General features: G+C 40.3%; 1 protein-coding gene across 1 annotated transcript; it reads right to left on the reverse strand.

The window, feature by feature from the left end:
- Nucleotides 1–2,318: 2,318 nt before the first annotated feature.
- Nucleotides 2,319–27,556, reverse strand: cotl1 (coactosin-like F-actin binding protein 1). Its single transcript, XM_078544581.1, has 4 exons — nt 27,174–27,556; nt 26,969–27,051; nt 25,125–25,282; nt 2,319–2,840 (listed from the first exon to the last, which is right to left on the reverse strand). Exons 1-4 carry the CDS (start codon nt 27,248–27,250, stop codon nt 2,730–2,732), a joined length of 429 nt encoding a protein of 142 aa, XP_078400707.1. The 5' UTR covers nt 27,251–27,556; the 3' UTR covers nt 2,319–2,729.

A 27,556-nucleotide genomic window follows, 5' to 3' on the forward strand; every position in this document is an offset into this window, starting at 1 on the left:
CTGCCCCATTCCGCAAACCCCCATGACAACGGTGGGGCCTGAATTTGGAGGCAGGGCTCCTGGATTCAGGAAGCCATCTCCATTTTCACCATTACTGAGGGCCTGTCTGACAAAAACTCAGGCCTAAGTCTGGTCTGCACTTGAACTTCAAATGGCACATATTGGCTGTTAAATAGTCCAGGTCTCTTTCAGTAATATCATTGGAGATGACGAAATAAAAACGTAATCCTTGAGTCAATGCCTTAACATGCAACCTAGTTTGACATAAGGTAGCAACCAAAATGCTAAACTTCAATATCCACAAACATCTCTCAAATTCAGAATTAAGATGGAGCCCCCGGTTAAAGTTCAGCAAAGATGTTCAATTAGATCTGTAGCAGCTGGATTAATAGAAGAAATGCTCCAGTAAATAATATAGCTTTAAGAATTATAAACATCGTACAGGTTCCTGTGAATAACTGAACAAGCCTAAACAAAAAGAATGAGATGCTTTTGGTTCAATCTAACTCACTACATCGCTATGTGTAGCATTGCTCACTAAAGTCTCTATCCATTCAAAGCTTCAAGGATTGGAGAATCACCTGGCATTTCTCCAGGATCAGAAACTGCAATGCGATGTACAGCAACAAATGGAACCACTGGCTTGTTGACAGCTTGCCTATGATGTCATGATTGCTTCTATATAGACTGATAACCAAAACATTGAACCCATTCTTGCTATGAACTGAACCATTTGCTTGCTAACTGCAGCTGAACCTTGACCTTTATTTTACTTCAACTGATTAGTTGCCCTACTGCACCAACCTGAATTGACTGGTCACAAAGAATTGTTCTTATTACTGCACTACAATACACACCTACCAGTGGTAACACTGCTTTATCTGAGACCAAAAGGACAGATCAATCTGTAATTCTTGCAGCTTTGCCGAGTGGTTATGGGCTATACTGAACAATCATGCATTAGCTGTGCCTTTGTTTACTATTCCAGCACTCACCTAATCAGCCTTCCCATCTGCCACCCTCCATAAAGTTTTCATCCACAACTCTGCTGCCTATATCCTATCTCACACTAAGTGCAATTTACCCATCACCTTGTGCTCACTGACCAACATTGCTCCCCAGTTGGCAAAGCCTCAACTTTAAAATCTGTTTTCAAATCTCTCCTTTGCCTTATCCCTCCCTAATTGCTAACATCCTCCATCCCTACACACTCCAGGATCTCTGTACTTCAATTCTAGTCTCTTAGGCTATCTCAATTTACAATTAATTACAGCTGTTCCTACAGCTGCCTAGGTTCTAAGCTTTGGAATTCCCTCCCCAAGCTCATGATCTTCTCTCTCCTCCTTATAGCCTAATACTTTGACTAAGCTTTTGTTCATCTGCCCCAATATCTCATGGTCAGTGTCAAATTTTGTTTGATAATACTCCTGAAGTACTGCCTTGGGATGTTTTACTATGTTAAAAGGTGCTATATAAATGTATATGTTACTACTATTGCTATAAGGCACCATTATTTGGATTTGGTGTGCTCGCCAGGCCCGATTTTCTTTCTTTCCTCTCTCTCTGACTCTTATTGTATCCAAGATGGCTGTGAATTGTCCCTTGCATGACTAGAGTTTGTGAAGGGATGAGGCGAGGAAAGAGAAGCAAAGCAGAGCTCCTTCGGGTTAGCACTGTCTATCAGCTTCTAACCAAAATCACTACTTACCCAAATAAAGATTGCATTTGTCTTCTCAAATCATTGTACAATTTTTGTTTTAAGGGCTAAAGAAAAAGCATTCTTGGTTGATGCCATTTTCATACCATTGATACCGAAATCCAGGAACAATGGCTGTAAGGCCAGTTCCTTAACAATCATTCATTCACCAGGCATCCGCAAAACCAAAATCATAATTGTACCAATACCTGGAAGACCTCGGTTTGGTTTAAATGTGAGTGGATTTTTGAACATAAAACACCAGCACTAAACTGTCCATATCTGATGGATATGATAAATTAGCAATAGCTTACAACCTTAACTTGGCTTCTACACATTGGCGGATGGAATTGTAGCAATTCGCTCAGCAATGTTACTGAATAGAGCAAATGGTGGTGTGAAATTTTCCCGTCGCGATGCAGAAGCAAAATGAATTATCACTTAAGTGGATTGTGATGTTGACAGTTAATGTCCAGAGGTCATTCCAGAAAGCTCAATCCCAACAGTTTACACCATTGCCAAACAACAACTTAGTAAAAGTCTTATAAGCACAATTCTGAAGGTTAATAGCTTGTATTTCTTGACTTGTTAAAAGTTGCTTCATATCAAAAAAAAACAGTGGTTTCATTTTTGAAAAAGATTTATTTGAGAATGCATCATCATCATCATCATCATCATCATCTGTCCCCCGCCATGCCCACCACTAACAGGTTTCCAGAACAAGCAGCCTTGGCAAACTTGCATATAAAAATTGAAACGAAATAAGAAATCTTCTCCTGGGATCATTTGGAAAAAATAATCATGTCAACCACAATTTAAACAAAGAAAAGGCAAATCAATAAATTGATGAGAAGCTTTTGACTGTGCCGGTGGACTCTTACATGCACCTCCAAACTAAATTAAAGAGGGCATTCATGATGCTGAGTGACTACAAGTCCCTTGGGGTTGATGTGGGTAGAGGTGCAACTATATGACCATCCAATTTTCTCCACATCCTATAGCCAAGCAGCAGATTGAAGGTTGCTCATACACTTCATTCAAGTTGTGCATCATAATTGGCTCCTCCAGTTTTCTCTAGTTCTTGTTTGATGTATTCCTCAGCCAATTCTTGTTCATCACAAATGACAAACTCCTTAGCAAAGTTCTACAAGGCAAAAGAAAAGATTTTTGGTGAATAACAAATGAAAGATTTTAAAACTTAAGCACTTGGCACAAGTTCACTCTGCCAAAATGCACACTTCAAAGCATTTCAAATTCCACGTGCACATCATCAAGTCCATTTGTCATAAATTTCCCTAGAAGTGGACAAACTCAAAATTCTAGAGTACATGTAGAATTAAATAACCTCAATTAATCAAGGGCTCTGAAAACAAATGTAATGTTGATATATGAACAGAAATGTTTCACAAATTCATTCATTAGTTGTAGCCAAAAATTCAGGCACACTAAAAATTGAATTTCTAAAGAAAAAGAATAAAAATATGGACACTTGGAGCAATCATTAACTAATCTGTAAAAGCAATTTTCATAAACAGGTATCAGGAAAATAAGGACAATGGCAGAAAATTAACAATGGTCAAAAGAGTTTCAAAATATTTTAGCTGCGTGTTAAAAAAAAATTTCCGTATGATTATTAATTCTATCCTGAATAATTGTTTCTAGAAGCTTCCCCACCACTGAAGTTAAACTGACTGCTCTGTAATTCCTGGGTTTATCCTTTTTGAACAAGGCCATATTTTGTACTTCTCCAGTCCTCCAGCACCTCCTGAGTCTAGGGAAGACTGAAAGATTATGACCAGTGCCCCTGCAATTTCCACTCACTTCTGTCAATATCCTTAGATGCATCTCTTCTAGTCCTGGTGCCTTGTCAACTTTTAAGTACTGACAGTTTATCCAATACTGCTTCCTTATCAATTTTGAACCCTTCTATCCTCCGTCACCATGGGTTCTGTATAGAATTATAAAAATCAGAAATTGACAGCATAGAGGCCATCATTCGGCCCATTGTGTGGGTTAGTTATATAAGGGCTGACCAGCCTCATCCCACTTTCCAGCTGCAAGTCCATAGCCTTTTAAGGTACAGCACTTCACATTTTAAAAAGTATTTTGATATGCATTTGAAGGTTTCTGCCTCCACCACCTTTTGAGGCAATGAATTCCAGAACTCAATCACCTTCTGGTTGAAAAAAAAATTCAACTCCCTTCTAATTCTTCCACCAATTACTTTAAATCTATGCCCCTGCTTATTGCACTCTAGACATCTCGACGTCATACACCTCAATTAAATCTTCCCTTAGCCTCCTCTGTTCCAAAGCAAATAGTTAAACCTCTGCAGTTCTTTCAAAATCCTTGTAAATTTCCTCTGTACTCATTCCAGTGAGATCACATCCTTCCTCCAACATGACCAGAACTATACACAGTGCTCTAGCTGTGGCCTCATGTTTTGTACGGTTCTGGTATAACTTAGAATATAAGAGCAGGAAGGTTAATAATGAAAGTATACCATGTGTATTAACCACCTCATCTACCCGTCCTTGCAACTTGGGATGTGATCGTCACTAGTGATTGACCTGCTCTTATTGCCACAGTATGGCTTGGTATAGTTAAGTGTCACATTGATGCTGAAGGTGGAGGATTCAGCAACGGTATGTGTGGTCGTGCTGCTTTCAGGGATCCATGGACATGCACTTTAAAGGGCACTTTGCCTTCTACATATCTCTGTATCCTACCACTTGCGTATTCACTTGCCTCGTTTGCCCTCCACAAATGCTGTCTCCAGACTGAATTCTATTTGCCACTCTTCTGCCCCCCTGACTAACCCATTGTATAGTGGTAGCAAGTGTCCCCAAATTACTTTATGTAATTTTGTTTGACTTGACATAATTTGAAAATTTCCTAGTATAGTGTGTGAGCACTAATGAACACTAGCTTACTTTGCATTCAAAATGCAAATCAAATATTGATTACTTCACCCTCTGCAATATGAAAAAGCTCAAATTCACTTGATAAAAATTAGGCCATCGCTGTTATATGTAGAATACCTTCTACAAGCACAATTTCCAGCAATATTTTGGTGCTTATGAATAGATTCCTTTAATGGGAATCTGTTACCATTCCAATCAAAAATAAATACATGGTCATATTCAGTTGTGAGCAGGACTCTATAGGAAGCAAAATCAATTCCAAAACATGAGATTTAAAAGCTAATTTACATTAATATGGCTTTCTAACAGTGTTGGGAAGTGGTTTAAGAAAGATGCTTTTACTTACTTGTACACAATACAAGAAAGAAATTTTCTTACTCTAAACTCTATTCCCTAGCTACCAAATCCCCCTCTCCCTGGAAACAGAGGAGACCATACCAGTCTTTCTACAATCTTGGTATCGTATTTGACCCCAAGATGGGATGCCAACCACATATTTACATCATCACTAAGACTGCCTATTCACCTCCATAACAATTGCCCATCTCAACTCGTCTGCTGCTGAAACCTTCATTATGCCTTTGTTACCTCTAGAATTGACTATTCCAATGCAGTCCTTGTTGGTCTCTCACATTCTACGCTCCCTAATTGCTAAGTCATCCAAAGCTCTGCTGCCTGTGTCTTAACTTATACCAAGTCCTGTTCACCCAATACCCATTTTCATTGATCTACATTGCTGAGCAAGTTCTCCTCCTATACAACTCCGTCCATGGCCATAGCTCTCTATCTCCATTCTCCTCCAACCCCCTAAAATATCTGCACTCCTAATATTCTGGCCTCGCGCGCATCCCCAATTTTACTGACTTCACTATTGCTGGCTGTGCCTTCAGTTCCTAGGCCCCAGGCTCTACAATCCCCTCCCTAAATCTCTCCTCCTCTTCCCTCCTTTAAGAGAGGCTCCTTAAAACTTACCTCTTTGCCAAGCTTTTGACCATCCAGCCTAATATCTTCTTATGTGGCTCAGTTTCATATTTAATTTTAGAATGCTTCTTTGAAGTGCCTTTGGAACATATTACATTAAAGCCGCTAAGTTGTTGTGATGTCGGTAGGTTAAGTTAAGTATTATTTTGTCATGGGGCTTGCAGTCGTAATAAACTGTGAAAGTTCCGAGTTTGGAGAAAGAAGCCCAAGCAGTAAACATGTGTGAAATACTAACATATTTAGTGCAAGGATTTTCAGCAGTGTATTTACTGAAGTTCAGTATTTTATAAATTCAGGCCATCTGTTTTTAGACCTATTTATTATTGGTTACAAAAGCTGTATTGTAAGAGCCAGAATGGTTGCATTTTGCTGGCTGAAGCTGTATTGTAAGAGCCAGAAAGTCCTGACAGACATGTTAATTTACTCTGCACAATGAATACAAATTGTTCCTCTAGAAGACAAAACATGTATCCTACCCTTTAAAGGATCTCTACCCAAATACGATACCCACATCAAATTAAGTATCAAGAAGCTTGCTCTAACAACTTAAAGTAAATGAATAATGTCTGATTTGCTTTCTCCAAGATACAAGTGAGACCACAGAAAATTATAAATTTAATATTGAAAAATATGGTGGCAATTAGATGGGCAACATTATTGGAAAAGAGTGTGATTTTGACACTTAAAAAGGTACTGAAAAGTGCTTATCGCACATCTTACACATTACCCTGAAAAACATTCCATTTCATACTTGGTATTGCATTTTAAACTTCAATAATATGATTCAGTAGCATTAAATCAATTACGTATTTGAATAAAACCAATAAGGGTACTGGGTAATTTATGACAAAATTAATGTGAGATGTGTGAATTTGAACTATAGGGGAGTCAAGGTTTATGGGAATCAGGTAGGATAGTGGAGTTGAGGCCAAGATCAGATCAGCCATGATTTTACTGAATGGTGGAACAGGTACGAAACAACATTTGGTCTACTCCTGCTCCCATCTCTTAGTTCTTTGTATAACACTTGAAGTGTGATGGATACTAAATACTTCAGTCATACTATGCATGAGAGAGGCAGCCAATTGTTTCCAATATAGGAGAAACTACTATAAAAATATATACAAATTAACTGAATCACCTTAACAAATATCCAGTCTGACTTCTAAATGGCCCAAGGATCCAAGAGTAATTATCCTCGCTTTAACCAAAGGCACAAAAATTGCACTGTGGTCTTAAAGGGATGCACTGGCCTGGATTTCTCATTAAGAATTGTTATGCTACCAGCTCAATATTGAGTGAATCAGGCAGCAATTTCCAGTTTCCACAGGCACAGCTACATGTAGAAAATCAGGTAGTTGTTGTCCATGTTGTCCTGCTCCTTCACAAACTTCATACATTGTTACTTCGTAGATCCTCATCAATCAATTACATGTAAGTATTCAACTTCAGGTCCTTCCAACTATGTACACTAGAGAAAAAAAGTTTGGACTTGTCCATTTAATTGTAAGTGAACTTTTAATGATGTGTCAAGTCTTAATTATTGCTAAACAACCTTGTTGGCACTGTAAATTCACTTTTACAAGTGGAGTTTCAATACTTCAGATTTTAATTGTTGTTTGAGATTTTCTTTTAAACTAATTTTTCCTTTGTTCTCTTATGCCTTTCCCTCTCATTATTTAGTTTTCTGCTATGACTTTATATTGAATTCTATTTTACCAAGCCAAGAGGCAAGCTCAATTCATAAACTCAAATCACATTGGAGAAGAGGAAGATCCTTGAGGATCATCAGTGAGCAACGCCAGGTTTTCAACTTCCAAATAGCACAGCTACCTTAAGCTAGGTTGTCTTTTTTTGTGCCACTTTTAATATCATGCATGGGGGGTGGGGGGGATGTTTTACACTTAAAGAAAACAATGGTGGGTGTTAAGGGAAAGTTGAGGTGGGGCTAGAGAGTTGAGCAACCAACATAAATTCAAGGTAAGCCACAAAATAGGGCAAAAAAAATGGAATGTGAAAGCTAAATTTAGACTTATTCAACTTCTGTACACATGGCAGCACAACCAAGTACAGTCTTCAGATGTTGAAAAGTAGGAGATAATTTCACCAGGGTGCACACTGTAATGCAATGCAATCTTCACTTAGTTATAACAGCACAGGAGGCCATTTGGCCCAGCAAGTCCATGCCATTTCTCTGTAGAGCAATCCAATCAGTCCCATTCCATCTCCATAGTCCTGTAAGTTAATTTCCCTCAAACAGCTGAGGTGTACTTCAACAGCACCTTCCAAACCAATGACCTCATCACCTAGAGGGACAAGGGCAGCAGATGCATGGGAACACCACCACCTGCAAGCCTCCAAGCCACACCATCCAGACTTGAAACTATATAGTTGTTCTTTCATTGATACTGGGTCAAAATCCTGGAACTCCCTTCCTAATAGCCCTGTGGGTATTCCAACAACTCATGGACTACAGCGGTTCAAGAAGGCAGCTCACCACCAACTTCTCATGGCAAGGGTGGGTAATAAATGCTGGTCTTGCCAGTGTTGCCACATCCCATGAATGGATTTTAAAAGAATATCCAATTTCCTTCTGAAATTGTTCACCATCTCTGCTTCCACCACTCTCACAGGCAGCGAGTTCCAAATCATTATCTCTCTGTGTAAAAAAGATCTTCCTCACATTCATCTGAAACTCTTGCCCTAAACCTTAAATCTGTGTCCCCTGGTCTTTGTACCATCAGCTAACAGGAACAGCTTCTTTTTCTACCTTATCTAAACCTGTCATAATCTTGTACACTTCTATCAAATCTCTCCTCAACCTCCTTTGCTCCAAGGAGACCAAGCTTCTACAACCTAATCTTGTAGCCAAAATCCCTGAGACTTGAAAACATTCTGGTAAATCTCCTCTGCACCTCCCAAGGACCTTTACATCATTGCTGAACTGTAGTGCAGAACTGAACACAATGCTCTAGTTGGGGTATAACCAGAACCTTATACAGGTTCAGCATGACTGCTTTTGTATTCAATAAGCTCTACTTAAGAGCAAGATCCCATATGATTTGCTAACTGCTCTCAATGTGCTCTGCCACATTCAGAGAACTATGCACAAGAACCCCAATCGCCCTATATGCTTTAGAACTGTGCCCCTATTGCCTCTCCCTATCGCCAAAATACATCACTTCATAATTCATCAGCCACTTGTCTGCCCATTCTTGTAGCCCGTGTCCTGCTTCAGCTGACTGGTATCATCCTGACTTTCAGCCATACTCCAATTTAGGTATTGTCAGCAAATTTTGAATTTTTTTTTGTATTTCAATATCCAAGTCATTTCCATCAAAAAACAAGCAGAAGGTCCTAGCACTGAACCATGAGGAACACCACTGTCAACATTCTCCAGTCTGAAAAACAAACATTTACCACAAATCGCTGTTTTTATTCCTCACGCCAAGTTTTTATCCAAGCTGATACTGATCCTCCTATGACACAAGCCTCAATTTTGTTAACCAGCCTTTTATGTTTTTTTTTAGTTCATACATGGGATGTGGGAGTTGCTGGTTAGGCCAGCATTTATTACACACCCCTAATTGCCCTTAAAGGTGATGGTGAGTTGCCTTCTTGAACCACTGCAGTCCATGTGGTGTAGGTACACCCACAGCACTGTTAGGGTGGGAGTTCCAGAATTTTGACCCAGCGACAGTGAAGAAATGGCGATATATTTCCAAGTCAGGATGGCTAGTGGCTTGGAGGACAATTTCCAGGTGGTGGTGTTCCCATGTGCCTGGTGCCCTGGCCCTTCTAGATGGCAACGGTTATGGGTTTGGAAGGTGCTGTCTAAGCAGCCTTTGTCAAAGGCTTTCTTAAAATCCATATAGACAACATCCACTGCAATCCCTTTGACCTCCTTCTCGGTTACTTCAAAAAATTCAATTAGATTAGTCAAGCATGATTTGCCTTTTACAAATCCGTGCTGGCTCTCCTTAATTAACTCAAACCTCTTGATGTATCTTTTGATTTAATTTTCCCCCCCACCAGATCACTGTTTCGAAAACCTTAACCACCACTGATGTTAAACTAACCAGTCTGTAGTTACTAGAAAATGTCTTACACCCTTTCTTGAATAAGGGGGTCACATTTGCCACTCTACAGTCCTCTAGCATCTCCTCCATATCGAGGGAAGGCTGGAAGATTATTCCACTACATCCTTTAGCGGCCTAGGATGCAAACAATCCAGACCAGGTGACTTATCCACTCCAAGCACAGTCAGCCTTTCCAGTGCATCCTTCATATCAATTTTCACCTGTTACCTCCATTTCCCCTTCTATCAATATCATCAATCATTTCAAAAGAGGGTGCTGACTTTAGTATTCTAGCCTTGCTCTGTGCCTCTAAGCATCTATTATTCTCTTTGCCCCCAATAGGTCCCACTCTACCTCTTACTACTTACATGCCAGTCGATGATATTTGGGTCACCTTTATATTAACCACCATTCTATTCTCACTCTCACTTTGCCAGTCATATTTTTCCTCACTTTCCTTCTCAACTTATTGTATTTGGCCTGGTTCTTGCTTGAAGAATTCACCCGACATGCATCATGCACTTTTTTTTTTGTTTCATCATATTCTTTATTTCCCCTGCCATCCAAGGAGCCCTGGCATTAGGTATCCCCTACCTTTCACCCTTGTTGACATGTACCTAAAGCATTTCCTCCTTAAAGATCACCCATTGATCTGTCAGCCAATTTTTCCCGTCAACCTTTGGTTCCATTTTACCCTGGCTTGATTCCTACTCATCCCATTGATATTAGCCCTCTTCCAATTAAGAAGTTCTACTTTAGATTGCTCCTGCTATTCTTCATTGTATCATAATGTTTAGATTAGCAATGATCACTCGTGCCAAAGTGCTCGCCGACAGACACTTGGTCGGCTTAGCCCGCCCAATTTCCCTGTACAATATTCAGCTATGTCTCCTTCCTCGTTAGACCCAGGCCTCTGATCAAGGAAGTTCTCTCAAACACATTTCAGAAAGTCCACCCACTGCTTACCCTTTACTCCAAACATATTACTATTAAGATAAAAGCAAAAAACTGTTGATGCTGGAAATCCAAAACAAAAATAAAAATATCTGGAAAAACTCAGCAGGTCTGGCAGCATCTGCGGAGAGGAACACAGTTAACGTTTCGAGTCCGAATGACCCTTTAACAGAACTAAGTAAAAATAGAAAAGAGGTGAATATAAGCTGGTTTAAGAGGTGGTGGGGGTGGGGGGGACAAGTTCCAGCTCTACTTGTCCCACCCCTCCTTAAACCAGCTTATATTTCACCTCTCTTCTATTTTCACTCCGTTCTGTTGAACGGTCATTGGGACTTGAAACGTTAACTGTGTTCCTCTCCGCAGATGCTGCCAGACCTGCTGAGTTTTTCCAGGTACTTTTGTTGTTGATATTACTATCAAGATTTGGGTAATAAAATTCTACAAGTATCACCACTCTATAGTTCTTTACAATCAGATCTCCCTGCAGATTTTCACCTCTATCTCTCTATTTGCAGGCATATGGAACACCCCCAATAATGATCATACCCTTTTTTGCTTCTCAGCTCTGAACAAATGAATTTCATCTTTGCCCCCTCCAAGGGCATCCTTACTGTGGAACACTACATCTTCCCTTATGAATAATGCTACCCCACCTCCCTCTTTCCTGATCACTTTGTACCCATGAATATTAGGTGCTCAGTCCTCACCAATTTTAAGACACTTTACTGTTATTGCCACTACATCATATTCCACATGGCTATTTGTGCTTGGAGCTCACTAACCTCATTCACCACACTTTGTGCATTTAGATACATGCAATATAAACCACTGTGTTCCCCGGAATTGTTCTTAATCTGCTCCTAATATGGCACTGTTTCGCTCTCTAATACTATCCAATGTTCACTCCTTTGTGTAACTTGTTCCTCTTTTCTACTTCTATCTGGTGCCCATTCCATCCCCTGCCAATTTAGTTTAAATCCTCCCCATATACACTTAGTGAAGCTTGCTGTGAGGACTAGTCCCAGTCCTGCTGCGGTGCAACATGTCCCTTTTGAACAGATGCCTCCTGCTGCAGAACTGGTCCCAAAGTGCCAAGAATCTAAAGCCCTCCTTCCTGCAGCATGTATGATGCCACACATTAATCCTCCCTATTTTCCTATTTCTACTCACACTAAAGATGTACACTTTCCCCTTATTTTATTATAAATTCCTATATTCACTCTAATGGAAACCTTTTAGGTTTCCTAAACAGCCTAAGACCTATATAAATCTCATGCAGCAATTAAATCCTCCCACTGATGGGTCTCTAATGGCTCTACTGCCATAAGGATGTCCTTGACTGTCTTGTTGCCATCCAAATCCATTCCTATCTTTCCCAGTACGCCACGTTTAAATCCCTGCAATTAGGTTATTGCCCCGGCCACAGTACCAAGTCAGCTTTTGTCAAAGTCACAAATTACATTGTTACTCTGACATGGGTAAATTTTCCCTCCTTGACCTGTCTGCCACCTTTGACCATACCATTTTCCTCCAATGCTTCTCCACCATGGTCCAGCTGGACTGCACTCACCAGATTCCATTCTTGTCTATCTCGCCATAGCCAAAGAATAATATGCAATGACTTCTCTTCCTGCTCCATTGCCTCCAAGGATCTTTCCTTGGTGTGGTCCTATTTCTCATCTACATGCTGCCCCTTGGCAACATCATATGAAAACTAATACTGTACTTTCAAATGTACACAGAGGACACCAAGCTTTACCTCAGCATCATTTTCCCTACTCTTCCACTGATGCCACAATGTTAGACATCCAGCACTGGATGAGCAGAAATTTCCTCCAAGTAAATATTGGAAACACTGAATCCGTTGTTTTCACTCTCTGCTCCCTAACTACCAACTCCATCCCTTTCCCTGGGAACAGTCTGAGAATAAGCTCGCCTGTTCTCAACCTTGGTGTCACAGTTGACCCTAAAAGAGCTTCTGACCTCATATTCATGCCATCACACATATTTCCACTTCTGTAATATCGCCTGGCTTCGTTCATCTCAGCTCATCTGCTGCAGAAACCCTCATTTATACCTTTGATACATCTAGATTCGACTATTCCAACATTGTCCTGGCTGGTCTCCCATGTTATACCTGGCGATGGAGGTTGTTGAAGGTGGTGGATGGGATGCCAGTCTCAAGGGTTGCTTTGTCCTAGATGGTGTCAAGCTTCTTGAGTGTTGTTGGAGCTGCACTCATCCAGGCAAGTGAGGAGTATTCTATCACACTCCTGACTTGTGTCTTGCAGATGGTGGACAGGTTTTGGAGAGTCTGGAGGGGAGTTACTCTCCACAGATTTCCCAGCCTCTAACTGGCTCTTGTAGCCACTATTTATATGGCTGGTCTAGTTCAGTTTCTGGTCAATAGTAACCCCAAGATGTTAATGGTGGGGGATTCAGCAATGGTAATGACATTGAATGACATGGGGAGATAGTTAGATTCTCTCATTTTAGATGGTCATGGTCTCGTACTTGTATGGCACAAATGTTACTTGTTACTTCTCAGCCCAAGCCTGAATGATGTCCAGGTCTTGCTGCATATGGGATTGGATTCCTTCAGTGTCTGAAGTCACAAATGGTACCAAACACTTAAATCATCAGCGAACATCCCTATTTCTGTCTTTATGAAGGAGGGCAGGTCATTAATGAAGCAGCTGAAAATGGTTGGGTTTAAGACACTAGCCTGAAGATCTTCTGCAGGAATATCCTGGAGCCAAGATGATTGATCTCCAAAAGCCACAATCACCTTCCTTTGTTTGAGGCATGTCTCCATCTGTGGAGAGTTTTCCCTTCGATTCCCACTTACTTCAATTTTGCTAGGGCTTCCTTGATGCCACGTTTGGTCAAATGCTGTCTTGATGTTAAAGGCAGTTACTCTCACCTCACTTTTGTCCGTGTTTTCCTTCACCACTGGTTTCAATTCTGTTCCTTGTAGACTATGTATATTTAGACCTGCCCACATGCATAACACTGTGCTTTCCCGATGTAAACATCATTTGATAAACACAGGATTCATGTCCCCAATACATCAAGATCTGCCTGCATCATTGAAACATGCTCTACACTCAGCTTTATTTGATCCACAAATTTGTGAATTATTTCCTCTACAACTATCTTCTTATTTATGGCCTTGACATAAAGAACAAAGACCCCAATACGGATCCCTACAGGCACTTACGGTAACTGATCAGAAAACAAATCCAAATATATGAGCAACTTTCTTCCCAAAGGCCTTCAGCCAATTTTTAATCCACTGCAGTAAATTCTCTTCAATTCCACAAGATTCTATCTTGCAGAGCAGTCATTTGCAAGGGTACTTTATCAAAGGCTTTCTGAAAGTCCAAGCCAACAATGGCAACTTGATTGCCCTGATCCACTAATTCATAATTTCAAAAAAAAAAATTCAAATTTATAATATACAACTTCCTTTTCCAGATGCTACCTCTATTCAAGTGGGCATGTTGGGCATTTCTTATGATAGAGAAGATGCTTAAAAAAGGCTACCCATTATTGAAGTTAAGCTAATGGGGCTATAGTTACCTGGCTCTGCCTTTTTTGAAACTGGAACTATATCAATATCCTGCCATTCCAAAGATACAAGTCCTGACTTCAGTGAGCTATTAAAGATACAGGGCTCGCAAAGGATCTGTCCCTTTTCTTTAGTGGACGCATTTCTTGAGTGCATCTCATCTGGGCCAGGACTCCAATCTAAGCTCACATTCTCATCTATTTTGTTAACAATTTTACAGTTAACAGCACAACTTGCTGCTCTTCATTGATGCAATGCTCAGTCTTTATTCTTGAAGTACTTATTTTCTTGAAGACAAATACCTCTGCCAGAATCCATTAAAAGTCTGTCCTAGAGAATCTTTCAATAGCCCAACACGGTATTTCAGGTATTCTTACTTATGGTTAAATGAGTTTCCTATTGTTGCTACAATTGCCCATTACCCTCTTCTAATAATCTTTTAGCTGACTTGGCTTTAGTTTCCCTTAATTGTGCACAATACTGGTCTTTATGTTCCTGAGAATTATCTGTTTTTGATTTATGAAAACATTTCAACATCTGGTCTTTGTATATGACCAGTCACCTTGACTTATTCTTGCCAAGCACCCTTCTGTAGGGACATACATATCTTATGTATATTTTAAGATGCTCTTTACACATGTGCCACTTGTACTCAGATGTCATTTTCCATCAGCAGGGTTAAATCAATTGAACATTTTCAAAGTATCATATTGAACTTGGCCCTTTTAAAATCCAGAATTAACTGTGATTTTCAGTTCCATTAACCAATTGAAACCTTACAAGTATTATGCTTTTCCTCGGTGATTCCCCACATGAAAGTCTGATACCAAGTTAGGCTTGCTTTTAAAAACTAGATCTATTAAACGATTACCCTGGTTCCCTCATTGACATGAGGAATTAGGAAACAGTCTTATTTCAACAAATGTTTCAACTGCACTGTCCAGTCCATCACATTGTGTTACTGAATTGCTGGAAAATTAAAGTCACCCAAACAGGTCTCTTGATTCAGAAGCTTTAGTAATTTGATTATATAGAAACTCCTCACCTTCAGGTGCCAGGCCTGGAAATCAAGGACAAAAAAGGACAAACACACGCAGACACAAACTATTAGTAAATTATATATCAGAAATGCCTTCAGATATTCTGTTAAACTGAATAGTGCTACAGGTTGTTCAAGATACACTATGATTAGTGTACATTAGATTACTATGATGGGATACTAACTAGGTGGGCCAGCCATACACCAAATTTACCAGGCCCTCCTGTGGTTTAGGCCTCATTGGTTGTGCATGACATTGGACATCCAAAGAAGATACACACAATAGGGAAATAAGAGAAGGGAGGAACAAATTTATAGCATTTGTCAGTGAAGTAATTTTGAAATGCAATCACTGTTACAATGTAAGTAATTACAAACAGCTAAATTTGGAGACACAGCAATGAGATAAATGACCTAAAAACAAAAACAATTTTGGTCATGTCCGTTGTGAATACTGCATCTTGGTGCACACAAATAAGGGCAGAGAAAATGCAAGGATAGTTCAGTTGACAAACATTATTCAAATGCAATTTCAAGCTTAAACCCTTGGGAAAACATACAAGTTGCTCTTAATCTGTATTTATAAATTTAAAAGGGTGGAGATAGGAAAAAAATTCTTGCTAATCAGCAGAGGATTTATCAAATAAGGTTGACTGCTGAGCACAAAGACATAAGAGCACCAATCTTAGTTAAAATTCCAGCTTCCACGCTTATTCATAACTTCTAGCCTCAATTTTCACCCTGAAGGCAGCACAGGAGTGTAGAATTCAACCAATGGCTTCATAAAACATATAAATGAGAATAAATCTGCCCAGGTTTTCTAGCTCCTACCCAAATTATGCGATGTGTGTCCTGGACAGGGAAGGAAGAGGAGGAAGGTAAGACTTGCACTTGTTAGAGATGGCCACATGGAACCATCCAACTCTACAGCATTATAGTTATTGGCATAACATAGGGAAGGGGAGTGGGGGGGGGGGGAAAGAAAAAAAAAACAAATGAAGCAGAGCTCCAAGACTGAGGCTTACCACAGGCTCTGGATGCAAACAACTCCATATTGCCCAGAATATAGGATTTCCCGTTTCAAAAATAAAATCCTTCCCTTGTTGAGCTACTTACACAGGAAGATTCTTACTCTCTTTTGAACACACCTGGACCAACTAGCTCCATTACATTAAATAAAACAGCACAATTGACAAGAAACACAGCATGTTCCCCTTATTTGCATGCAGCTTACACATGCCCACTCACAAATGGGACCCAAATTCTGCATGAGACTGAACCATGGGCAGGGTGGAAGGGGCGGGGGGGCGGGGGTGCAGTTGGAGGTGACACTCTTCAGATCTGTACCTGTCCCAGATCTGAAGGAGGAGAGACTTTATCAATTCAAATTTATTTTTAAACACTCTGGATAAGGAGTGCAAAGCCCAAGCCAACTGACTTCAGCTAGCTTTCTCTCAGAATAAGCTCTTCTTTGTCCATGTCAGGAGCGTGACCAGATAAAGCTATCTTTGTTCATCCATATTTAAAAAGTGAGACAGAAACTGCATGCAAGGCAAGGGCATATTTTTGTTCCGGACACTATCAGGCTGCAAAACACTTAAGAAAAATAGCTATTTATTTAAGAGTTCCAATATCAGATGCAGGGAATAGTTTGAATCGCTGGCAAGAATTAAGTATGAAAAATTAAATTCAGCCATTTAAGATGTTATATCAAGTAGACTTTGTTCTAATTGCCCAAAAATACACAACTGTATTACAAATCATAGAATATTTGAAGTGCAGGAGGCTGCCATTCAGCCCATTGAGTCCATGTCAGCTCTCTACAAGACCAATTTAACGAATCCCACTCCCTGCCTCTTTCGCTGTAGGCCTACAAATTTTCCCCTTCAAGTGCTGATCAATTTCATTTTGAAAGCCATGATTCAATCTGCCTCCACTGCCCACCACCCTCAGGCAGTGCATTCCAAACTGTAAATACTCTGTGTATGCAAAACAGGCTCTCCTCATATTATCTTTAGCTCTTTTGCCTCACACTTTAAATCAGAACCCTCTAGCTCTCGTCCCTTCTGCCGATGACAGCAGGTTCTCTACCTGCTGTAAGGACCCTCCATGATTTTGAATATTTAACCTCCCCTTAAATTTCTCTTCTAAGGAGAACAACCTCAGCTTCTCCAATCTATACCCCCAACTGTGGTCCCTCATCCCCAAAACCATCCGCATAAATCTTATCTGCACCCTCTTTAAAGCCTTCACTCCCTTCCTAAAGTGTGGTGCCAAGAATTAGTCACAATGCTGCTGTTGAGGCCAAACCGGTGTTTAAAAGGTTCACCATAGCTTCCTTGCTTTTGTAACCAATGCCGCTATTTACAAAGCCCAGTATCCAAATATCTGTTTAAATCGCTTTCTCAACTTGCCCTGCCTCCTTCAATGATTTATGCACATATACCTAAGGTCTCTGTTTCTGTACTCTTATCAGAATGTTACCCTCTATTTTATATTGTCTCTCAGGCTTCCTAGTAAAAGGCATCACATAACACTTATCTACATTAAATTTCATCTGCCACATGTTCACCCATTCCACCAGACTATCTACGCTCTCGACATTTATCACTGTCCTTCTCTCAGTTCACAATACTTCCAAGTTTTGTGTAATATGCTAATTTTGAAAGTGCTCTGTACATCCAAGTCTAAGTCAATAAAAATAATCAATTGCAGCAGCCCTAAGTATCGACCTCTGCCGCCGCAATTTCCATCCTTGTGTCCCTCAATATTTTTGAATACATCCCATCTGAAGTTGCGTTGAAATTGGTCGCCCGCCAATTAAAGATTTTCTTTCTGTGCAATTGCTCCTTGTCTTTTCCACAACTAACTTAAACCTTATGATAATTAGATCACTGTCCCCCAAATCCTCCCCTACTGATACTTGATCCACTTCACCGACCTCACCGTAAGAACCATATCCAGCAATGCGTCCTTCCTTGTTGAGCCAGGAATGCACCAAGAAAATTCTCCTGGGCACACTTCATTAACTCTTCCTCTCTGCCCTTTATACCATTTGTTGCACATCTTGGAGCTGCACTTGAATTGATTGATTTGCTAGGCCATTTCAACCACATTGCTGTGGGCCTGGAGTCATTTGTAGAATAAGGATAGAAGATTATCTTCTCTAAATCCATCTGAACTAGATGAGTTTTTACATCAATTGATGATAGCTGTCATGGTCACCACTACTGAGGTTAGCTTTTAATTCCAGGCTTATTAATTGAATTTAAATTCCACCAGCTGTCATGGTGGGATTTGAACACACACCCAGGACATTAGCCTGGGCCTCTGAATTACTAGTCCAGTAACATTACCACTACACTGCCATCTCCTTCTATCCCTATCTTTCCCAAGTACTTTGTACCCAAGAATATTCAGTATCCAGCCATGCCCTTTTGAGCCAGGTCTCCGCTACTACCATGACATCATATTCCCATGTGACCATCTACACCTACAGCTCACCAACCTTATTTACCACTGTGCGTTTACACACATTCATTGTAAACCTAATTTAGACCTTTTAATCTTATTTTAGTTTGACCTCCACCTAATAAATTTATTTATTACTTTGGGGGTATTTGTCTCTGCCAATCCTTTGTACACCTTATTTCTCCTTGTTACTACATCCTGGTTCCCACTTCCCTGAAAAATTAGTTAAAAACTTTTGCCAACAACACCACCAATCCACCCGATGAGGATTTGTTCCCAGTCATGGTGAAGTCCCGCCTTCCCAGAACTGATCACAATGTCCCAGAAATCAAGACTCTTCCTTCTGCACCATCTTTTTTTTAATAATTTCATTTATGGGATGTTGGCTTCGCCGGCTGGGCTACCATTTATTGCTCATCCCTAGTTGCCCTTGAGAAGGTGGTGGTGAGCTGCCTTCTTGAACCTCTGCAGTCCAAGCGGTGTAGATGCACCTAACATGCTTTTAGGGAAGACGTTCCAGGATTTTGACCCAGTGACAGTGAAGGAGCGGCAATATATTTCTAAGTCAGGGTGGTGACTGGCTTGGGCTGACTGGGTTTGGGGGTGGGGAGCTGGAGGGAGTGGTGGGGGGGGGGTGGGGGGGGTGGAGAAGAGAGACAGACTTCTGCTCCATCCTTCTATACTCACTAACACATGACACCAGGAGCAATCTGGATTACTACGTCCTGATTGTTAGCCTTCTTCCTAGATCCTCAAGATCTGCCGCTAGGACCTCTACCCATGTCATTGGTAGCAATATGAGCCATAGCCACTGATTGTTAACCCTTTCCCTTCAAGGTGCTCTGCAACATCCTTGACCCTGGCATCAAGGAGGCAACATGCCATCTTGGAATCATGTCTGCAGCCACAAATAACCATCTGTTCCCCTAACACTACTGTTTTCCCAACCTTTCTCCTGCCCCCTTTATAGCCTCAACAGAACCCCAGAATACTGATTTGAGTGTAAGATGCACTCAGGGGACTCCTGCACTACCTGCCTGGTCTTTCTCGATTGTCTAGACTGCACACAAGCTGTTGGGCGATCACCTCTTGGAACCTGCTATCCATGAAACTCTGAGTTAATACCATGACTGGGTCAGGCGCGAAGGGGGCAGAGCGAAGGAGTGGAATAATCAGTATAAAAGAATTTAATTAAATGGGCAAAAGTCTTCCATGACCAGTACTGATTTTTGTTTAAAAATCACTAATTAGTCCTTGTTTGAAAAGATGATGCACAAGCTGCTCAATGATGAGAGATGCTTGCTGTCCATTTATCTTTGTTAAATGGACAGCTCTTTATTCAGAAACTTCTTGGGCAACCATATACTGCATACTTTTAATCTCACCACGCATTTGGTTTCTGAAATTGGCACTATAAATTCTTAGGCTAGCATGAGACAGCAAATGTATTGTTCATGTGCTAACCTGGTAGTACATGAAAGACAATTTCCAGAAGTCATTTTCAGATTATTAGATGGTGCAATGGAAACATAGAAAATAGGAGTAGGCCATTCAGCCCTTTCAGCCTGCTCCACCATTCATGTGATCATGGCTGATCCCCAATCTCAATGCCATACTACTGCTCTCTCCCCATACCCTATGACTCCTTTAGTGTCTAGAAATGTGCTTTCTTCCTAAATATATTCACTGGCTTAGCCTCCACAGCCTGCTGTGGCAGAGAATTCCACAGGTTCACCAACCTCTTAGAAGAAGTTTCTCCTCATTTCAATCCTTAATGGCCTACCCTACATCCTGAGACTGTGACCCCTTGTTCTAGATTCCCCAGCCAGTGGAAATATCATCCCTGCATCCAGTCTGTCCAGCCCTGTCAGAATTGTATTCATTTCAATGAGGTCCCCTCTCACTCTTCTGAACTCCAGTGAATACAGGCCTAGTCGGCCCAATCTCTCCTCATAAGACAATCCTGCCATCCCAGGAATCAGTCTGGTGAACCTTCGCTGCACTCCCTCTATGGCAAGTATATCCTTTCTTAGGTAAGGGGACCAAAACTGCACACAATACTCCAGGTGTGGTCACACCAAGGCTCTGTACAGCTGCAGTAAGACATCCTTGTTCCTATACTCCTATCCTATTGCGATAAGGCCAACATACCATTTGCCTTCTTAACTGCTTGCTGCACCTGCGTGCTTGCTTTCATCAACTGGTGCACAAGGACACCCAGTTCCCTTTGTACGTCAACATTTCAATAATACTTTGCCATTCTGTTTTTCCTACCAAAGTGGATAACTTCACACTTAGCAAAGTTTTACTGCATCTATCATGTATTTGCCCACTCACTCAACTTGTTTATGTTACCTTGAAGCCTCTTAACATCCTCCTCACCACTCACATTCCCACCTCGTTTTGAGTCATCAGCAAACTTGGAAATTTTACATTTGGTTCCCTCATCCAAATCATTGATATACATTGTGAATAGCTGGGGCCCCAAGCATCGATGTCTTTAGTACCCCATTGGCCACCACCTGCCACTCCGAAAAAGACCCATTTATTCTGACTGTTTCCTGTCGGCTAGCCAATTCTCAATCCATGCAAATATATTACCTTCAATCCCATGTGTTTTAATTTTGCACACTAATCTCTTGTGAGACTTTATCAAAAGCTTTCTGAAAATCCAAATACACCACATCCACTGGTTCTCCCTGATCTATTCAACTAGCTAAGTCCTCAAAAAATCTCCAGTAGGCTTGTCAAACATGATTTCCCTTTCATAAATCCATGCTGACTTTGTCTAATCCCATTGATATTTTCTAAGTGTCCTGTTATCACATCCTTTATTATAGATTCTAGCATTTCCCGTACTATCCATGTTAGGCTACAGGTCTGTAATTTCCTGTTTTTTCCCCACTCTCCTTTTTTAAATAGTGGGGTTACACTTGCCACCCTCCAACATACCAGCACTATTCCAGAATCCGTAGAATTTTGGAAGATGACAACAATGCATCCACAATTCTATGGCCACCTCCTTTAGTATTCTGGGATGTGACAGAATCACAGAATGTTAAGGGCACAGATGGAAGCCATTCAGCCCATCGTGTCTGCACCAGCTCTCCAAATGAGCATTATGACCTAGTGGCATTGCCCTGTTTATTCCCCATACCCCTGCACATGATTATCTGAATAGAAACAATCTATTGCCCTCTTGAATGCTTCGATTGAACCTGCCTCCACCACACTCCAAGGCAGTGCATTCCAGACCTGAACCACTCATTGTGTGAAAAAGATTTTTCTCACGTCACATCTTTTGCAAGTCACTTTAAATCTGTTCCCTCTCATTCTTGATCCTTTTAAGAGCAGGAACAGCTTCTCCCTATCTACTCTGTCCAGCCCCCTCATGACTTTGAACACTTCTATCAAATCTCCTCTTAGTCTTCTTCTCTCCAAGGAGAGCGTTCCCAATCTCTCCAATCTATCTTTGTAACTGAAGTTTCTCATCCCTGGAACCATTCTTGTAAACCTCCTCTGCACTCTCTCCAATGTGTTCACATCCTTCCTTTAATGTGGCACCCGGAACTGTACACAATACTCCAGCTGAGGTCAAATGAGTGTCTCGTATAAATTCAGCATAACCTCCTTGCTCTTGTACTCTTATGCTCCTATTAATAAAGTCCAGGATACTATATGCTTTATTAACACTCTCTCCACCTGTCCTGCCACCTTCAATGATCTATGCACATTTATACCCAGGTCTCTCTGCTCCTGCGGCCCCTTCAAAACTTCACCCCTTATTTTATATTTTCTGCCCATGCTCTTCCTACCAAAATACATCACCTCATACATCTCCACATTGAACTTCATCTGCCACCTACCTGCCCACTCCACCAACATGTCCATGTCCCTTTGAAGTTCCACATTGCCCTCCTCTTTACAACACTCCCAAGTTTCATATCTTCTGAAAAGTTAAATTTTACCCTGCACACCAAATCTAGATCATTAATATATATTAGGAAAAGCAAGGGTCCCAATTCCAACCTCTGGGGAACTCCACTACAAACCTTCCTCCAGCCCAAAAAATATCCATTGACCAGTATTCTCTGCTTCCTATTTTTCAGCCAATTTTGTATCCATGTTGCTACTGTCACTTATACTCCATGAGCAATGACTTTACTCAAGTCTATTGTGCGGCACTGTATCAAATGCTTTTTGAAAGCCCATGAACACCACATCAACAGCATTACCCTCATTGACCTTTTCTGTTACCTCTTCAAAAAACTCCAGCAAGTTAGACATGATTTCCCCTTTAGAAATCTATGCTGGCTCTTCCTTATCAACCCATATTTTTCCATGTGACTACTAATTCTATCCCAATAATTATTTCTAGAATCTTTCCCACCACTGAAGTTAAACTGACTGGTCTGTAATTGCTGGGCTTATCTTTACAACATTTTTTGAACAAGGGCGTAATGTTTGCAATTCTCCAGTCCTCTGATAGATTATCAGGCTCTGGGAATTTATCAGCTTTCGGTCCCATTAATTTCTCCAGCACTATTTTTTTTATAGTAATATTAATTTCCTTCAATTCCTCCTTCTCACTAGACCCTTTGTTCCCTAGTATTTCTGGGAAATTATTTATGTCTTCTTCCAATTAAAGTAGTTGTTTAATTGCTCTGCAATTTCCTTGTTCTCCATTATAAATTCTCCTGTTGCAGGCTGTAAGGGACCTTCATTAGTCTTCATGAATCTTTTTCTTTTTACATACTTAAGGAAGCATTCACAGCTTACTTTTATGTTCCTTACAAGTTTACTCTATTTTTAGACTATTCCCCCACCCTCTTGATCAACCTCTTTGGCCCCCTTGTTGAATTATAAATTTCTCCCTATCCTCAGGCTTGCTCCTTTTTCTGGCAACTTTATATGGCTCCTCTTTGTTAGCCATAGTTAGGTCACTTTTCCTGTTGTGTTTTTGCGCCAGAAAGGAATGTATAACTGTTCCACCGCCTGCACCCATTCCTTAAATATTAGCCATTGCCTATCTACTATCATGCCTTTTAATGAAGTTCCCCCAATCTATCATGGCCAACTCACCACTCACACCAGCGTAGTTTCCTTTGTTTAGATTTAGTACCCTAGTTTCGGATTGGACTACTTCACTTTCCATTCAATAAATGTATTCTGAAGATATACATTAATCCTTCGTGGCAGATCATTTGCACACTCAATAACTTGGTGTGTCTGCTTCCATGTAATCATGTTACTCAAAGATACTTAGTTGTGTTAATCTGAACACAAGTATGATTTTGTACAAGGTGATAAACATTCTATTTCTATCTCTAATGGATTACATTATAATTAAAGCTAATTATTATCCCTGTGGCATGCTGTCCCACACACAAGATGCACAAGGGAGCAGGTTTTGATTCATTAGAGACTGTCTGCTAATGGAAACTGCCTTTCTTCCATGATACTAGCGCAGTGTTGGGAGAAAGCCTAAATCATAACAACCCTTCTACAGCCAAGGATGAGCAACACGACATAATGCTTTTTAAAAAGAGTCACCGTAGGTGCCCTTAACCCTGAGGCTGTTATGAACAACAAAGTAACAAGCTCCATTCATAATTAAAGATATGATTTTTGAAGAAAGCAAGCAGTACAGTATTTATAAGCTAAGTGATTTACATCCAATGTAGAGCATCCAGGCCATACATTACAAGTGAGAATGCATTCTTCATAAATCACTTCATCTACATTTATACTGGTAGCTTATTGAACAGCATTATAAATTTTAAATTGAAGGAAACAAGCAAACTGATTGGTTGGAAGTAAGATTTGCAAGCTATTAAAAACATTTTACTTGATTAACATGCTCACTGTACACACTGCCAATGGGCCTTAGGTACAATATATTACATTATATATGCATCAAGTCCCATTTGTCATTCCTAAAGTAGGGAGAGACAGCTTGGAAAAGTAGTAAAGTGCAGCTGCATTTGGATAGTCAAAAAAAAAAATTAGAGTTATTCCTTAGCAAATCCCTAATATTTTTATTGTAAATACAGCTGCAGAATATTTCAAAATCAAATTTCTCCTGGCATCTACAAATGTTAGAGCACTGTCAAAAACATTATTACTTGCATGACAAAGTCAGCCTGCAAACTCATATCAGATTCTGGAATGAGCATGGCTATGAATAAAGTAGTTTTTTTTTTAAAAAGTAACTGGAAACTAATAACTAAAACATCAGTAGCCACACAATTAAAAACCTCTCCTTTTCCAACTGGCTCCACAACATTTTACTGATTGATTAAAGTTCAGAAATAAATGACCTGCAATTGCATGGAAGCTTATGTAAACAAAAAAGGGTTGATAAGGTTTAAAAGGGAGAAAAAAAAATAAGCAAGTGTTAACAACCTACCTGTACTACTTCCTTTACCAAACTTTTATCAGTGCTGACTTTGGCTCTCTGCAGTACAGTGACTCCATCTCCAATCCAGGTGATCAGAGCAAACTTGGCACGTTTGCTCATGGCATCTCCAGTGATGATTCGATGAAACCCAAATAATATACGGTCATCTGCCAATCAGAACGGCAGCAAGTTAGAAGTAGGTCAATTCTGAACATAACCACTTAGGTCATTCAGCATTCAGCCAGGCCTCTCTCTAGAGATGCTCATATTTTACATTTCTAGCATCTGCACTTTTTAAATAAAAGGGAGAAGATTTGCTCACTAATAAATCAGTACTTCTAACTCAGATACAGAGTAATTATTTCAATTAACGACCAAAGTGCATGCCAAAATAAAGGCAGAAGTCGTCTTTAAGAGCAAAGGGGTAAAGAGTTGTAATCCAATGAGCATGACAAGTTTAAGCCACTCCTTGGGAGTAATGCAGAGAGTGTGTCAGCATGCAATACCGTGGGATGGTCAGGCATTGAGCATTTGAACAAATCCCCAAAAGGGACCAGAGACCAGGCTCATCTATTGCTCGAAAGCAATGGCAGAACCTTGTCTTTTCTCCCCACAGCCATTTCTGATGGGTGAAAGGGAGAAAAGCCATGCGTAGGAGGTAACAGCAAAGAAACAAAATCCAAAAAACAAAACCTCAACCAATTTTGGGACCAACACTAACCATCCAATAATAATAACACAATAGGAAGATTTAAAATCTACATTTCACAGTTCTTCTAAAGAGTGGGGATGAATCCAACATTGAATTTCAAATAAAAATCATACAATTGAGAGTAAAAGAAGTGAATGTTTTATCAAAATAGCCCCAAAGTTTTTTTTTAAAAAAAACAACAAAATGGTTCCCTCTTTAGGTTATTGAAGTTGCCCGAGGGAAAAAAAACTTAAATCTTGATTAACGTTTGCAACTAAACCATTTTAGACCGACAGTCAATTAGCACTCCACAATACTAAAATCCACACTTCGGAATGGCAAGTTTGAAGCCAGGTGCTTTGAAATATTTGACCTTTTAAAAAAAAAAATTAGTTAAATATTTGAGGACGAGGGACGATATTTAGCGTTTACAGTCTACAGAAATAGGGAACCTCAAGTAAGCTGCGATCACAAGTGCCACACCTTAAAAAAAAGTAGCTACATTTTATTGGGAGCTTTTTAAGCTGGCAACACAAAATATAGCGGGGCGAGTTAATTACAAATAGTTACATTTATGCTCAGATAAAATATCTTTTGCCCACTGGAATAGATTACTGTTAAAATTATTAAACTAAAGTTGTGAACACTTCTGGTCATGATTCAATAAATCATTTACAACCACCAACACCCCCACCCCCCCCACAGTTGGTTAGGTGACAGATCGTCGTTCAGGTCGTTTTTTAAATACTGTCCAGCAACCCAATCTATCCAGTAGCTTCGATCCGTCAATTTGCTTCCCTCTCCGTTTCTAATCAATGGTCGTGCCCCCCCCAGTCCTCGATGGTATATTAAAACCGGGTATAACCTAGTTAAATAGTTAAGTTTCCTTTGGTTGGATTAATATTGCCGTAAAAGTGAGCCATCGATTGATTGATAGCAAAATATCGATAAGGGAGGATAATTTCTACAGGGAATGCAGTACTCCAGATGCAGTACTAAGTAGAGCGAGGTATCATCACACGATGAAGTGATCTCTCTGAGTGCGGGGTTTTTGTGGGGTTAGGCGAGGTACCTTTCTTCCACTAGATAGGTGCTGTACACATCAAACAAGGGTAAATAAAACAAATGGCGTTTACAGTCATAAAAGCCCCCCAAATCTTACCTGTGCATTGAAGTTTAAAGTCCTGGTATTCTGTGCCTTGTGAATCAGGAACAATAAGGTGTCCGTCGTATTTAAAAATAACCCTAGAAGGGAGAGAGAGACAGACACACACACACACAATGTAGATATATTTATATAGTTAGATCTAAAAGGACGAAGTTTGCCTAATTACAAGAAAAAGTGAACGATTTGTGCTCAAACGAACCAATTGACATCGTTGTTATCATCCCGGACGAGATTATACGACTCTCTGCACGCTTCTTTATCAATCTTCGTAGCCATTTCAACGCTAGGTGAATCAGCTGGCAAACTTCTGTACAATAAATCCCTGATCCGACTATCAATGGGCTAATAGGAAAACAAAAGGCAAAAAAAAATAATAACGTTCTGCAACTTGCAGGAGGAGCTGCAGCTGGTGTTTTATTTTCAGACTGGATTCAGACAGGCTCCACAATATCTAATAACGGCTCTCCAACATAGGTTAGGAAGCACCCGCTATGAGTCTGCGGATAAATGCAAGCCGCTTTAGCGGATGCATTTCAGCCCCTTTTACCGGCTGTGGGCGTTGGTGATGTCGTATTTCCGTCT

Source organism: Cetorhinus maximus, chromosome 6, assembly GCF_964194155.1.
Source record: "Cetorhinus maximus chromosome 6, sCetMax3.hap1.1, whole genome shotgun sequence".
NCBI lineage: Eukaryota > Metazoa > Chordata > Chondrichthyes > Lamniformes > Cetorhinidae > Cetorhinus > Cetorhinus maximus.